This window comes from Aspergillus alliaceus (assembly GCF_009176365.1).
Source record: "Aspergillus alliaceus strain CBS 536.65 unplaced genomic scaffold BDW43scaffold_54, whole genome shotgun sequence".
Taxonomy (NCBI): Eukaryota; Fungi; Ascomycota; class Eurotiomycetes; order Eurotiales; family Aspergillaceae; genus Aspergillus; species Aspergillus alliaceus.
This window is the reverse complement of record NW_022474737.1, coordinates 20,060-35,637: the sequence shown is the minus strand read 5'-3', so window position 1 is coordinate 35,637 and position 15,578 is coordinate 20,060. Positions and strand designations below refer to the sequence as shown.

At 45.5% G+C, this 15,578-nt stretch overlaps 6 protein-coding genes across 6 annotated transcripts; 2 read left to right on the top strand and 4 right to left on the bottom strand.

The window, feature by feature from the left end:
• Nucleotides 1–1,015: 1,015 nt before the first annotated feature.
• BDW43DRAFT_303193 (glycerol-3-phosphate dehydrogenase GUT2) lies at nucleotides 1,016–3,340 on the bottom strand (the record flags this gene model as incomplete). Its single annotated transcript, XM_032045385.1, has 4 exons — nucleotides 1,016–1,119; nucleotides 1,172–2,500; nucleotides 2,572–2,831; nucleotides 2,901–3,340. The coding sequence occupies 4 exons, from the start codon at nucleotides 3,338–3,340 to the stop codon at nucleotides 1,016–1,018; spliced, it is 2,133 nt and encodes a 710-aa protein (XP_031896096.1).
• A 2,080-nt stretch (nucleotides 3,341–5,420) lies between these two features.
• BDW43DRAFT_322228 (cytochrome P450) lies at nucleotides 5,421–7,530 on the top strand (the record flags this gene model as incomplete). Its single annotated transcript, XM_032049524.1, has 4 exons — nucleotides 5,421–5,789; nucleotides 5,854–6,611; nucleotides 6,669–6,787; nucleotides 6,870–7,530. The coding sequence occupies 4 exons, from the start codon at nucleotides 5,421–5,423 to the stop codon at nucleotides 7,199–7,201; spliced, it is 1,578 nt and encodes a 525-aa protein (XP_031896095.1). The 3' UTR covers nucleotides 7,202–7,530.
• On the bottom strand, nucleotides 7,531–8,396 carry BDW43DRAFT_190781 (uncharacterized protein). Its single transcript, XM_032039009.1, has one exon. It carries the CDS (start codon nucleotides 8,276–8,278, stop codon nucleotides 7,859–7,861), a length of 420 nt encoding a protein of 139 aa, XP_031896094.1. The 5' UTR covers nucleotides 8,279–8,396; the 3' UTR covers nucleotides 7,531–7,858.
• Nucleotides 8,397–10,740: 2,344 nt separating this feature from the next.
• BDW43DRAFT_190699 (DASH complex subunit DAD2) lies at nucleotides 10,741–11,607 on the bottom strand. The gene is made up of 3 exons (XM_032039008.1): nucleotides 11,216–11,607; nucleotides 11,019–11,078; nucleotides 10,741–10,931 (listed from the first exon to the last, which is right to left on the bottom strand). Exons 1-3 carry the CDS (start codon nucleotides 11,457–11,459, stop codon nucleotides 10,795–10,797), a joined length of 441 nt encoding a protein of 146 aa, XP_031896093.1. The 5' UTR covers nucleotides 11,460–11,607; the 3' UTR covers nucleotides 10,741–10,794.
• Nucleotides 11,608–11,916: 309 nt separating this feature from the next.
• On the top strand, nucleotides 11,917–14,253 carry BDW43DRAFT_303189 (shugoshin family protein; the record flags this gene model as incomplete). Its single annotated transcript, XM_032045384.1, has 4 exons — nucleotides 11,917–11,965; nucleotides 12,038–12,473; nucleotides 12,532–13,055; nucleotides 13,109–14,253. 4 exons carry the CDS (start codon nucleotides 11,917–11,919, stop codon nucleotides 14,251–14,253), a joined length of 2,154 nt encoding a protein of 717 aa, XP_031896092.1.
• A 370-nt stretch (nucleotides 14,254–14,623) lies between these two features.
• BDW43DRAFT_303188 (PPP1R11/YPI1 family protein) lies at nucleotides 14,624–15,270 on the bottom strand (the record flags this gene model as incomplete). The annotated part of the gene is made up of 2 exons (XM_032045383.1): nucleotides 14,624–14,925; nucleotides 15,039–15,270. 2 exons carry the CDS (start codon nucleotides 15,268–15,270, stop codon nucleotides 14,624–14,626), a joined length of 534 nt encoding a protein of 177 aa, XP_031896091.1.
• Nucleotides 15,271–15,578: the final 308 nt, after the last annotated feature.

Here is a 15,578-nt window from a genome sequence, read left to right as displayed (position 1 = left end):
GTCGGTTCAGCGTAGTATAGATAGTTTGGAGGGGTCGTTTTAAACGCCTTGCAATTTCAGTAGCTTTTATATCACCTTTATAAAGACCCTGTATATAAGCTCTTTCTGGTGGACTCAGCTCTTGATAACGCTTAATATTAGCACTGGAGGGACTCAAAGGAGCCCTTCTAGGTGTCATGGTTGGTGTTGTGGGAAAGATGAAGCTTTTTCAACGCGTTGGTTGACGCGACTGGGTGATTAGCGCGATTATTCAAACTTTTGACTAAGGACTGTATATATTGCCCTGTCTGCAGATTGCCAATTATACTTGAATAGTAAAGTAGATAATAAGTTGGAATTTTCTTCTGTCCATGCATCAAAGATCTACTACTCTTTTTTTTTCACCAGCCAATAAGCTGTCTCCCCTAGATTACTGCAATCTAAGACGTAGTATTCTACCTAGCATTATATTGTCCCTCACACCATTTTCATGTCAAGATACAATTTATACATTTCTGCTTTGAACTTCAGTCACATACAGGTGTCCTGTATGTGACTGAAGACCCCATTTATTCTTAATGTTTAGCTCTTTGATCCCTTTGTACACTAGTAAACTAAATAATGATCTATCTACACAGAAAAAAGGGGGAAGGGGGAAGGCGACAAAACGTCGAAACTTTGTGGTTAAGGAAGGTGCTGAGTAAACATGCGCCAAGTAACGACCATTTGGATTGGTTCGATGGTCACTGCCGCTCATGAAAACCAGTACAACAAAGGGGAAAGCGTGACCTGTGAGGCACTAGTCTATTTCAATTTCAAGATCATCCTTTCCCTATGGAATAGACAGCGTAGCGAACAAAGCGAGCTATGTACTGAGCACAGGCATTCATAAATCTAGCTAGGAACATATGGCGCGACAGCCCGAGACATACGTAGACGGAACAGAAACGCGAATTAATGACAGTCACTTATCATTTTCTTAGGATATGACAGGTATTATACACTTATACTAGCTCACTCTATATATCATCATACTCTAATTGTTTGCAGGGGACTCTGAGCTCATCAAACGACTTGATGCTTCAGAAGCCACGGAAGTCTCAGGGCGAAGATCACTATCAAGCACATCTGCCGGTGGATCTAAAGAATAAATTAGCGCCAAGAAACTATATGAGTAACCTTTTCTACTTACCAGTTCTGGAAGATGCCTGCCGTTCCGCGAAATCAACCTGCTTGACCTTGCCTGCCTCTACCTGAGCCCTAGACAGCCCAAGAAAATTCTTGGGAAGTCCCATTGATGAAAGAAAGCTAACACTTTCCTTCCATTCAAGGTCTTTTCTTCTGTTATCCCAGTTGAGTTCCTCACTCATTAGATCAATGATGCTAGGAAGAGCCTCAAGTGCTGCCTCGGCATTGAGGAACGCCAAACGAGTCCTACGAGCAATAACATCGACTGCAGTCTGAGCGTATTCGTGGCGAACAGCATAGCGAACCTCGCCATCAATGAAGGGGTATAACGCAGAGATACGTTGGCCGCGAACAGGGAAGCGAGCGTTTGTCGGTGAAGACAAAGCTGCCACTTGCCAAGCGCGATCACCATATGATTGCGTTAGATGCTGGGCCACATCGGTCTCAAGGCCAAAGTGCTGAATGAGGTTGATGAAAAGTGTTTTGGAAAACCCGTGCGCTCCAATCAAGCGGACCTGGTGGGTTTGACAAGAGCCATCGAGAACAGCACCGTCGGCAACTAAGCCACTGCCTCCAACGCCACTAATATCTGGAACCTGGGTGACATGTCGAGTTTGAAGACCAAAGACTCCGATCGCTTCATCTACAGCCTCTTCTGCCATTTGACGGTAAGTCGTCCATTTCCCTCCCGCGCATGTTAACAGCCCGGATGGGGAAACAGAAATCAGATGATTGCGAACCAATGCCTCCGAGCTCTTCACTTTAGGATCGCGAACTAAAGGCCGAATTCCAGACCATGCTGCTAGCACATCACTCCGCTCAACATTGATGTCAGGTGCTAGGTAGCCGCGAACTTCTGATAGAATCCAGTTAATGTCCTTTTCAGAGGGCTCAGGTTGAGTTGTTATTTCGGTCGGTTGATCCGTGGTTCCAGCAATTGTGTTCCCCTGCCATGGAAGGAAAAAAATGACACGGCCATCGGACGTGGAAGGGTCAATGAGGCCCATGTTCGAAGGACTGTAATACCCAGGGAGGATAACATGAACCCCAGAGCTTGGTGCGACAATTTCCTTCACATCGGGCTCGTCCATCTTTCTGATAGAATCGGTAAAGGGGCCGGTTGCATTGATAATGCCCTTAGCCCGTATGGTGAACTCTGCTTCTTCTTGGCCATTTTTCCCAGGGATAACATCTTTCACTCGTGCACCATTCAGTTTGCCAGAGGCATCTTTGGTGAGACCAGTAACTTGCATATGATTTACAACAGTGCTTCCATACAATGCAGCTGTCATCGCAAGAGATACGTTCATCCGAGAGTCGTTGTGGGCACCATCTACATATGTTATTAGCAATGCTACAATGTCGATACACTCAATGGGCGGCATTTTCGGATAGTTTCCATACCGTAGTAAACCATGGCACCAAACATATTATCTTTTCTCAGCATGGGGAAGGCATCAATAGCCTTGCTCCTGGGCAGGAAGTAGGAGCTCTCGATTCCCTCCGACCCAGCCAAATAGTCATAGAACTTTGTACCAGCCCAGAAATAAGGAGCTTGCCACCATTTCTGTACGGGAACCATGATTGGAAGCCAGCTGGAGAGGTGAGGAGCAGTGTTCAGGAAGTATTTGCGCTCTCTCAAGGCTTCCTTGACAAGCTTGTACCTTCGGGCACGTCAGTTTCCAATTAATGATGAATTGCTTTTCCAGAAATGGTTGAGATGACAAACTGACTGATTGATATCCAATTCCCACACGGCCTTTTCTAGGTAGCGGACACCTCCATGTACTAGTTTCGTACTCTTACTGCTGGTCCCAGCACTGAAATCATCCCTTTCGACAACCGCTACCTTTAAACCCCGTGTCGCGGCGTCTAAGGCGATTCCTGACCCAGTGGCGCCGGCACCGATAACAAGAAGATCATACACATCAGAATCATCACCGCTGGAACTGCGCTTTAGGTCCTGGATCTGTTCGAGGCGCGATTTGATCGAGGGGAAGCTTGGAGGCACAAGTTTGCCTTCATGATAGCCAGGGGGTGGTACAGCGGGAGCTTCCGAGCCAGGGATATTGCGAGGACGATAGGAGATGTATAAGACACCAGCTCCTGCGGCCGCTGCGACCGACGTATAAAGCAGAGGCCGTAAAAGCTTTCGGGAATGACGGGCGGCCATTATGTCAGGATTCTGGTTATGTCACAGACGTCTGGCGGAGCAATTGAAGCCAAGATGGTTCCCAGAAAGTCAGTCGACCCCGGGAATGCTGGATCGGCAAAGAGAAAGGGGGTAGCGCTGGGCAGCAATTGAATACAGAACACGTCTATGTGCAAGGATCCTTCTAATTCTGGGGTTAATGAACTGACATTTCTGAAGCAATAGAAATTAAGAGCTTTTTCTTTTCTTTTCATTTGCTTTGTAGGCACCCAATGCCTTTTGGGGAAACAAAATTGACCTACCTATCCGTTATACTAATCGTGACAAACCAAACGAGGGCCGAGAAGTAATGATGATGGTAATAATAATAGTAGTAGTAGTAGTAGTAGTATTCTGGAGAGCTGGATGAGTGAGGGTAAGAAGGGAGAAGAGAAAAAGGCAAGCAAGAGGATGGTGGGAGGAATTGAATGAAGGGGAAGAGAGAGAGAGACAAAAAAATAGACGACAAGTACCAAATAAAAGTACCACTAGTAATAAGTATGTTGCGAGCTGATGATGGACCGCCGGGTAACCTTCCAGTCTTCGTCATGCGTCATCTCTTACAAGGAAATCCGGGAATGGTTGGAACTTGGAGGAAGGACGGGGGCGGGCATGGATGACGGCAACAAAGCGCAAATCCAATTGTCCCACCAATCAGGCCTTCGGCAGCACCGGGGCGTGGGTGGGGCTCTCTAAATGCTTCCCGAACTCCGTGCCCCCATGTGACCAGCAAAGTTTTTGCTGGTAGTGATTGTATTCAATAGCTTGAGGCGGTCCAGACCCTCCAGAGCCAAAATGATTTCTTCGCACATGACTGTATGTTGCATATCACTTTCGGTATTAGAGGTTGACTCTAGGTATCACGCGATTACTTATCCCCTGACTAGATCCATGGTTTCCCTTTCAGGTGTAACAAAGCTATTATCCATACTCATTCCGGCCATTGGTTGGATATAAGCTTGATCCCTAGTATAAATATGGCGTGTATATTCTAAAAATAGGAAAATCTGAAGACTGAAGGTTGAACGAGCTCTTAGTAAGGATGGTACATAGTTACAAGATATGATTCTTAAAGATGCTGGGCTTCAAACATTCTCAAGATAGTTGACCTGTAGTTGTTGGTTGTTCGGTTTCCATTTTGTCCAAGACCTTGGCTAGTTAGATCCACTTACCCAGACCCTGATAGTGGAGCTTTTTACAGATATTGCATCCACATTGTCATTGTCATCGAAGTTAGGTGGAGAGGAAGTCGCCGAGAACCCCCCCCCCTTCTTCTGCCAAAATTAATTTTTATTTATTTATATTTCACAATGGCAGAGTCCATAAAACTTTGCGAGGCTGTCAAGAGTTATTGTAGTAATGTCGTCTTGTATTCTCTATTGAACCGACAAAATATTCCGGAGGGAAGGTGGTACGAACAACCGACCTAACAAGAGAATACATCTTGCAACCTTAGTAATCCAAGGTGCTCTATAAGTTAGTAGGGGCATTACTAGCTATCAGAGGTAGGGGCGTGGCGTTACCAGGCATACAGACTAGTTCCCCGATAGTGACAGATAAATAGATAGATACCGATCGAATACCTTTAGCTACTGATCATCATAAGAACAATCGCCACATGGCTACGCATATGGCCTTTACAGTATGTCAAGCAAGTCCCTACAACGACGTTACAAGTCTAGAGCATAATAAGTATTCACCACGTTCTATCCTGTCTTTTATGAGCTGTGGACGGAATTGTTTCCGGGCGGACTGCGGAATGCGCTCGGCTGCATCCTGGATAGTAAACGCCAATTCCGCGATGAAAAGATATATCGCAAATCCCCAATCTTACCATTGAACACTTGCTCTGTGCAGGAAACGTGGGGTAGGGCTGGAGACCCTCGGTCCTTTCTTGGAATGCGTCCAACAGAACGGAAGACTTCCTCAATATAGGAAATAGGGCGCCAGCACGGCATGAAAGGAAACTCCGCATTTAAAACTTCAGAGAAGTGCAGCATCCTCTGCCCTGACCCGGTATTTGAGAAACTACAACGATAGTGGCAAATTTGCTTAGCTCAGCATGGCCATAGCAGCGGCTCTATCCTCCCTGCAACATATTCTCTTCCTGTCTCCTCTCCGGTCTTTAGCTATAGCAACCTTTATCATCCCCTGTCTCTATATCATTGTCAATGAATTCATCCGTGCTTCTGCTCGCATCCCAGGAATCAAAGGGCCTCGCGGCCTACCTTTAATTGGGAATATCGCCCAAATCCGGGAGAACGCAGCCGAACAATATCGCATATGGTCAAAGACCCACGGGCCCGTTTATCAAATTCAGCTAGGAAACGTCCCAGTCATTGTCGTCAACTCCGCTTCCGCTGCAAAGTCGCTTTTTGGACAAAATGCGCAGGCTCTAAGCTCGAGACCCGAGTTTTATACCTTCCATAAAGTAAAGCTAACCCAATCACCCTTTCTGGCTTAGCCGAGTGCATTAATAACAAACCACAATTTAGATTGTGTCTAACACTGCTGGCACAACCATCGGGACCTCTCCGTATAGTGAATCGTTGAAAAGACGAAGAAAGGGGGCTGCCTCGGCCCTCAACCGGCCGTCTGTGGATTCCTACGTCTCGCATTTGGATGTAGAGTCAAAAGCATTCGTGGCCGAACTTCTTAAGTATGGGGTAAGCGGGAAAGTACCAGTTGACCCCATGGCGATGATCCAACGTCTCAGTCTAAGTTTGGCTTTGACGCTTAATTGGGGTGTGCGTGTGGCATCACAGGAAGAAGGCTTGTTCGATGAGATTACCCATGTGGAGGAGGAGATCAGCAGATTTAGAAGTACCACCGGCAACCTGCAAGACTACGTACCTCTCTTGCGGCTCAACCCTTTCAATACCAATTCCAAAAAAGCCCAAGAAATGAGAGACCGCCGTGACAGATACCTTAATGAACTCAACCGTGATCTTGACGCCCGAATGGAGAAAGGCACCCACAAGCCCTGTATACAGGCCAATGTCATCCTTGATCGGGAAGCTAAATTGAATTCAGAGGAGCTTACCTCTATAAGCTTGACTATGCTTTCGGGAGGGCTCGACACTGTTACTACGCTTGTGGCTTGGAGTATTGGCCTCCTTGCGAAACGCCCAGATATTCAAGACAAGGCTGCCAAAGCGATTTTCGAGATGTACGGCCCGGACCAACCATTGTGTGATGCTGCAGATGACCAAAAATGTGCATACATTGCTGCACTGGTAAGAGAGTGTCTAAGGTTTGTCTCCCTTGTTGGCTGAACCAAGAAGTGGCGTGCCTAAGTGATGCTGCATAGATATTTTACTGTTCTTCGTCTTGCTCTCCCACGGACATCGATCAGAGATATTAACTACAACGGCAGCACGATCCCTAAGGGTACAGTCTTCTTTTTGAATTCATGGGCTTGTAACATGGGTAGGTTCTTTTTCGTTACACCTTAACCTTGGTCCCCCCGTCCCGGTAGAATCCGCTCAAGCAGCACTAACACTGGGTATAGATCCTGAGGTCTGGGGTGATCCAGAAGAGTTTAGACCCGAGAGATGGCTCGAGCAGCCAGATGCACCGATGTTCTCTTACGGAATCGGCTACCGCATGTGCGCAGGCTCACTCCTTGCTAATCGTGAGCTGTATTTGATCTTCATGCGCACCATTAACAGCTTTAGGATTGAACCATATGACGAGATTGACTGGCATCCCATCTATGGCAATTCAGACCCTACGAGTCTGGTGGCAATCCCGAAGAGGTACAAGGTCAGATTTATTCCTAAGGACAACAAAGTGCTTGAAAACGTTCTTGGTTCGGCATCCTCGCTGCGGCTTGATGTATGAGGGTTCAAATCTGCTGGATGGCGGGGGTGCCTTTTTAATTATTATGATTCCACCGCAGAGATAACAACGTGGATCTTTCCCTTCCGCTTTCTGTACCTTTCTTCTTGTCTCTTCTATCTTGAATTCTTTAGGGGCATATTAAGACCCCACACGAGGTTTACCAACAAGGACATACCTGCAACATTTAGTATGCGTCGCAACAGATACAATTCCGCCTCTTAGTTTAATTCCATAGAAAAATCAAACGCGCCCTTGCTCAGTATCCTTCGGTAGAAGACAATGAACACCCTAGGCCACGGTTCCACTGCCAGGGAAATTATCTTTTACTACCATGCGTGGGATAGCAACTACAAACGAAAAAAAGTAGAGTTGATCCCAAATAGAGCATAAATTGGCCTAAAGGTCATCCCGAGATTAGGAAAGGGAAGTAGTTTAATTCTAGGAGGGGTATATAGCTTCGAGGAATATCATACAACGATTCCGTTACACGTGGAGGAGACCAATGAAGACAAAACATATATAAGGACGCGCCTGCATATATCTACATATGAAGGAAGATGAACGCTAGGAATAACTCCAATTTAGCAATTCACTAGCAAGGCTTCACTTTAGAATCAATTTTGTGCAACTTCATGACCCTTTAGACCACTCACGGAACTATGAAGCTAACCGTCTCTTGAAGTCACGAACTTGGTCAAAACAATTGGCATAATCACGTAGTTGATTCTCAAATTGATCTGATGAAGCAGAAAATTGTGATGATTTGCTTTTGAGTGAAGAAAGAGATGTTTGTGAGGACGACGTTGATAGGATCTGCGAGGATGTAGGGAGATTATTAGGCCGCGAAACCGAGACCCTGTCCAAGTCCTGACAGTAACCATCTTTAGATGCACTGGCTGCGATATCTGTTGCAATCGTTTGGGAATTTTGTCCATGAACTGATATAGGGATGCCAATCGTTGCAGTCTCCGGGATAAGATCTAGCTCAGCGAGTCTACAGGCTTGAGAACAATAAGGCCCCCCTAGTGTTTGTCGGTCACAAACTAGACAAAAGTCGAGGGACCATTCTGTGGCCATTCTGGTGACCGGGTTCAAAAGATTGAGGCGACAAGCGCGTATGGTGCCGACTTAACGATGTGAGATCAAGATCGATCGATCAGTTATGCACATAAACAGGATGGGCTTTTGCAATAGAATGGAGTGGTAGGCCTCGAAAGCGAGACCAACAGTGGCAGTCGACCTTTTCAAACACGGAAAAGATGAGAGTTTTTGTTAGACTCATCCGTCCTGTTAGATTACTTTGACGCCCATTTCATTTTCGTGGTGTTGCTGGGCGTAGATTAATCTTAAATGACCACGCAAGATAGAAGGCTGACGGTAGGCGATAAATACCTGTGAGACCCAGATTGACGCTGGCATGTAAGATGGAGGAAAAGGAGGTAAATATGGACAATCTTGAGGTAGGAAAGTAAAGAGGATGGATTCATTATTTAGCAATTCAGTACTTATTTAATTTATATGGTTAGTGAATAAAAGACACGCCATCTACTCTATTATTGTACGAGGTATTAGGTGCTTGGTATTACCCACCCAGTCAGAAATACCTATTCTAGGGAGGGGTGCGCTAAAATTAGGTACTGACATCCTACATGGATATACATACATAATACTTAAAAACCTGGTTTTAGTTTCCAAAGGTTGCGGGTGAAGTATACAGTACTAAGTAACTATTTAGAACTACGCCAGTATTACTGTATTTACATGTACTGTACTTACCTAGAGAGGGTTGGATTTGAAGCCAGATTTTATTGAATAAACTAAACTGTCACCTCCCACTAGACTATCTATCCCCACTTCCCAAGCAATCATTTATCTTCTGAATCGAATAAAGTGATTTGTGGGGGATGATTGGCGAGAGTGATGCGCAACCAGTTAAGTCCCGCCCAACTTGGTTGTCTTGTCCTGCTTAGGGTTCATAACTGGAGTAATGTGACCAACGTCGTCAAAAGGGTTTGTGGCAAATCCCATGCGTCTCAGTGGTGAATGCAGCCACCTAAAAGAGGAAGTCAGACAAGTCAGGTCTCCCAGATACATAATGGCTCGTATGGCGTTGTGATAATTGAAGTTATCTATAAGATAGGCCTGACCACGTTGGACTAAATTGTGGGGAATGTTATGTCGTCGTGGCTCGGGCGCTACAGCGAAGAGATTTTAATTTGATAAATTCATAACTTTATCCCTAACAACTGCGTCAGTGAACTCCATCTGCACTGCATTTATACCTTATTCTATATAAGGAATTGGTCTATGTACTCAGTCCTGCCTTCTAATATGGAAAGGTCTCAGTTTGCATAATGGTTTATTTAAAATCGTAACACAGTCTCTGTAGAAGTATTTTCTTTTTTAAGAAATATAATCAATGTTTGAGCAACAGCTGGAAAAATGAAGAAAAGAAAGAGCGTTTATTAAGAAGATAATTGCGAGCTTTTCTCTAGCTGAGTAGAGTGAAGTTATTTTTTTAAGCGTCTTCAAGTATTTATCTACACCTTCTTTAAATTTCTATAGATTTAGTAGAAATACTGGCTAGTTGTTCTATTTATCTTGCTAGTATTATTCTAATCAGGCAGGCGAAGTGGCGCTAAGGTGGGGTGGGTATGGAGATTAAAGGGAGTGTGTTATGTGGTGCAAATAGTCGTCGTTCTCTAGTTAAATGTATCTTTTTACGTAAGTACATACGCACTAGCAATAGGAAATAGGACACGAATTCAACCAAATACTATTGTCCATGAATTGCTTTAGCTCTTGCTCTTTCTTCCATTTTTCATTCAAAAACTGTACAGCATACTTGGAAACTAATGCGAATCTATAAATCGACCTCATCATTTTCACCTAATTGCTAAAAAAACAACCCGGGATAGGACTTCAAGAAGCAAAACAAAAAGATAAGATTTGCAAGACTCAGTACGTATTGATTGTCCAGTAACCCTCACTCTAGAATCGTTCAGGTGATTAAATCTGTCTTGCTTTGTTCTCCTAAGCTCAGCACTTATCAAGATTTCTCGCCACTTCACACGGATAACAATGATAAAAATTTACGGTTAGTCGAGATACGGAAGATCTACATGCCTAGAAATGCTTACACTGGGCCTGCCTCTTACATACATTAAACGTACCACTTAGCTTCGCCAGGAGACACAGCCTGTAAGTAGGACCCTTTTCCCGCCAATCCCTTCGGACATTCCAACTCCGCCTCCACGTACACCTTCGAAGGTGTCCTCGCGTATATGAACCAGTCAATTAGGAATCCGCTCGTTTATTCACAGAGGAAGTTCATCATGTCTCACCGTGATAGCAGCGAAATGCAGTTAGGCACTTTTCTAAGTTCTTGCTTCAAAACAAGGATACAGCTCGCAGCACATATATTGCACCTTTGTTCGCCGGCCTATAGCACTTGTAGTGTATTAAGCCGATACGGCGAGAGCTAACTATCGGTGTTCATTGCTGGTTCCCTAGTATGAAGCTCCCTCGGTTTAGATGGCGATGCCAAAAAGGCATGATTTATTGTAGACGTTACGTCCAACCGAAGCCGCTCATCACTGTCTTGCCATTCCTGCTTGCTCTGTTGGGATTCGAACCAGAGTAGCAGGCATGGGAGAATCGACTGGCATATTGCCTTCAGACCCAGTATTCGATTTTTGCTCGATCGGTCTTTGAATAGTTACAGTTTTTGCTGTAAAGGAAGCCGGAAGGTTAGCAATGGCAGTCACTAGTATAGATATTGGTCATGTCAGTGCAAGTGAAGTAGGGTCAGGCTTACTAGATGCCATGCTAATCGATCGTAAAACATTGTCCCAATTTGAAAGAACACAAGCAACAGCTAAAACCAGCGTGACGGTATATGTTAGCGCTTAGTGCACGCAGGTATTGAAGCCATCGGGCCTTCTTTCCCTCAAGAGGATACAAGAGGTGTGTAAAACTTGAACAGGTGGCATATGCAGACTGAAGCTCACGAACCTTCTGTGCCATCCTTAAGCGTTCCTATTTTCTGTTCTAAGACTTGCATTTGGATCGCCAACGCACCACTCATATCGCGAAGTTGCTTCAGATTATCTAGTTCGGCCTTCTTCGAGGCAATCCGGGCTGCCAAGGCGGACGATTGTTGCTGAGACACAGAATGATGGCCGCTTGGCTGGCGAAAAGTTGAGCTTGTAGAAGACCCTGGTGGGATCATCGATGTAGGTCGTGTAATGAAAGCCATTTCAACTGAACTATTTGAGGTGAAAACTCTTCGAAGGGAAAACGGACGAAAATGAAAAGGGGGAAGGAAACAGAATTTCCCCTCTAGAGTCAAATCGGAAGGTAATGAGTCGATTGTTGAAAAGGGTGTTGTAACTTGCAAGTTCAATGATGGTGTAGCAGCAAAGGCAATAGTTACCGTCCGCCCACATCCACTTTCCCAAATAGCCCACTTTGAACGCTAGTCCTAGTCTGGACAAATATCAACAACTAAGTCTTGGTAGCATCCTGTTTACTCCTCCATTGCCTACTCACCAGGAAACCTTCCCGCCAACAACGACCGCGACACTATCTTTGCAGTCCAATAAAATCCACTATTATCTTTGCTCGTTTTATAAATTCCCTCCCCTTCCCCACCACCGGCTTGATTAGTGGATAAAAGCAAGGAAGACAGTGCAGTCTGCACCAGCCCATGAAGCATGGCTCGCTTAAACGAATCGACAACCTCGACAGAATCTGTTGAAGTCTGTGAGTTCTATGCTCTGTTCTTGAATTTTCAGAACCTGGTATGCGAAAGGTACTAATGTCTCTAACCCCTAGTAAAACGACGATTTGTGCGACAGAATCGTGAAATTGCCCGTGTTAATTCAATACAGTCTCTTCGAATCCGTAGCCTTGAGTCAGAAGTTTCGCATCTCCTTGCAGAAAACGTGTCCCTTAGGGAGCGAGTTATAACTCTTGGCCAAGAGATAGAGAGATTCGAGGCAGCTAGATTGTTCCAGGACGGAGTCTACAACCTCAAGGCGAAGCTCGACAATAAGTTGATGGAGCTTGGGGACTTGGTAGCTGACTTGGGCGCTTTACCACGCGAATTCAACAAATCAGTCGGTGGGGCAGCGGAAACTATATACCAGAGCCGGTCAAGCTTAGAGTTGAGACAACACACGACAGAGCTCGGCGTTAAATCGACACTACAGGAAGACGGTAGACTTCCAGTTATATTGGAAGACAAATGTTATCCACGACGGACTTTAGAGTAAGTGGTATTCGGTGTGGCTATCCAGCCATTCTGAACCCATGCTGAACGATAGCAGACCACAGGAGATACAAGAATTGCTGAACAACGATATGGTCTTCCCGCAGTCTTCTTGTCTCGAAGAAGCTTCAATATCCCAAGGGGGTGCAATATTTGACGATCCATACTCGAAGCCATCTGAAGACGTGGGAGATATTCAACAGCTTCAAAGCCCGCCAGGCGCTAGTGAGGCGCTACTTCCTCCAAATCTTGAAACAAGAAGAAAGAGAAAGGCCGGCACCAACGAGACACCCGAAACTGTCTATGATACTGATCCTGAGGAGTTTCCCACACAGAGAGATTCTGGATTCCTGCTGGAATCAGGTGCTAAACGTAAATTCTCGAACGGTACCGATGACGAACATGAAGAAGTACCACGAGAAGAGGACGATTTCCAATTCAGCCGTCCCACTCACTCTCCACAGATGACGCACGAACGACTACTATTGGCACGCAGCGATCATTCTCCAGTTAATAAGCAGGTTCTATTGAAGGGAAACTCCAAAGGCAATGGACGACCTAAGCGAAAAGCGCTTGAGCCGAGTACGTCGAAATTGATCACTCTTCTAGGACCAACTCAACTAATCAAAAAACAGAGAGTACAAATATATGTTCAACTGAACCTCAGAATGCTATGACCCATGGACAAAATTACAAGATCCCGGAAAGAATGAATGATAAAAATGACGGGAATGAAACTATGCATTCAGCCCGGTCAATGAAGGGCATACACTATGAAAGACTGACTTCTAATGAGATGCAAAATCATAAGGATACTGATAAGCCAAAGCAAGAGGTAGATGAGGATGAGGAGCTTCAAATCCAACCTAAAACAACCGAAGAAAAGCCAAGCTCATCTCTAGCATCTATTACAGTATCCCGAGTACAAGATGAATTCGAGGCGTCAAAACCCTTAAACAATACTTCGTCTCGACCTACCAGGCGCCAGCGATCTGTCATAAGCTACGCGGAACCGAACTTACGAGATAAGATGAGGCGACCTACAGACGAGTTTATAGCAGCAGTTGGAAATGATCATCATTCAAGGAGAACCTCCAGTACCCATTCCGTGCGAACGACATCAGGCGATGAATTGGACGAGCATAGAAGTGATAAAATCAACGCGAGGAACCCGCATCAGTCTGACACGGAAGGCAGGGGCTCTACGACAGTTTCTACGGCTTCTCCCGACAAACATATTCAGCAACCAGTGAACATGGTCTCTCGTAGACAACGGAAGACTTTACCGGCGAGCAAGGAAGATATGTCAGCTAGCCATGATTCTACAAGTGAATTCGAAGCCTATTCGACAGTCGGGGATCAGGAACTTGGCGGGGGTTCGAAAGATCGACATCCGGCCGAAGTACGACTAGCACGTACTAAGAAGCAAAAATTACTGTCTGCAGAGGGATCTGGTGATATGGCAATGGATTTATCCGAATGTATATCTGGGGCAACACCAGACCCGAGCAGACAGTCCCGACGGCACTCCTCAAACCCCAAATCGTTTGTACAGAATTACTCTCCTGGGCATGAAACGGGTGTTTCAAGTACAGAGGGAAATACTACAGGCACCAGAGGCAGTTTAGGGAACCCAGATGGTACATCATTTGGGAGTATTAACCAACCAAAAGCAGTCATGCATACCTCAGAAGAGTCAGCCCTGGGGTTAGGAATAGAGGTAAGGCAGGTCAGGCGCGTGCCACGGGCCGCTGCCAGGAGAAGAAGTATGATGTTGTGATCAGTTAATTGTGTTCGGTCAAGACAAACTGTATCTATGTGGACCCTGGATCAAGGCTTGTTAGACTAAGAGATATATACCCCTTTCCATGCTTAAGTTGCTTCTGAATGATTATACTCTTGAGACTGAATGATCACTTAATTCTACCGTGAACGACTTGTGACGGAGCGTTACGCCTAAGTGCACTTATTAAATCACATTGCCTTTTCACAGCTTGCTGGCCGACTGGCAGACGCGGTGAAGCTGTTGGCAACATCTGCATTGGCCGGCTTTGCACGGTGTGCACTGACCAGATGCGTGAGCCGTTCCACCAGTCGGCACCTGCCATGGAGGGATTAAGTCAGTCCCTAACATGAGGATATTGGACTCTTCAGCGACCTTGCGTCTTCTTAGGCATTTTCTCGTAAGCGTTGGGGCTCGGCTTTCTCCGCTTCATCTTTTTGTTATTGTGATTTGGGCAATATGTTAATCGCCGCCCCTTTTCCCTGGAATTCTCGGATTCATGCTCATGCGAACAATGGCTGGCGTGATTATGCGCGTGTGAAGCGCCCATGCTGGCCCTGGAATTATCTATTTCACTATCACCTTCGGAATCAGATGAACTTGAATCAGACGACTCGGACTCTGAACTACTTTCACCAACAGGTCGAGATTTATGGTAGATGCAGCATACTAGGCATCAAAGATGGTTCACCATAGCCCATGTTAGTCTCCGGTGACGATAATAATAGGCTAGAAGAGAGGGAGGGGATTGTCGGTGCCGTTTGTGGCTAAGCGTTTCTTACCTTTGGAGCTCTTCTTCCCCATTCCTTCATTATCTATCACATCCTCACTCCAACGTATATGCCGATGAGAGCCTCCGTCCTCGGCAATACTTTCCACTATCGGTTCATTTTCCGCTCTTAGTCTGAGCATACCAGGAACTTGGACAGTTGATGAGGAGCCAGACTGTTGAGACACTCTCTCAATTCGGGAGCCAGACGTCCCGCTTGGTACTATTTGTCGGGATCTGGACATCTTCGGCAAGACTTGTAGGACGAAGAGGAGTCTGAGCCTATACGTGATTTCAGGTGAGCTTGAAGTAGGGAAAGGTTTCCACTTGATAAGACTGAAAGTCACGATAGACTGACGAGCCTGGCGTTGGGTTGATATGCAATGTTTGTCTAAATTTATGTACAGAAGACCCATTTTTGCGGCTCACCGCCTCCATTATTCTCTTGAGCTGATTAGTTCTAATTTACTACACCAAGATTTATAGCCACTACAAAGAAGTGTACATTTCAGGGGCAAGCTGAAATCCATTGGGGGTGTTTGTATTGTGATTT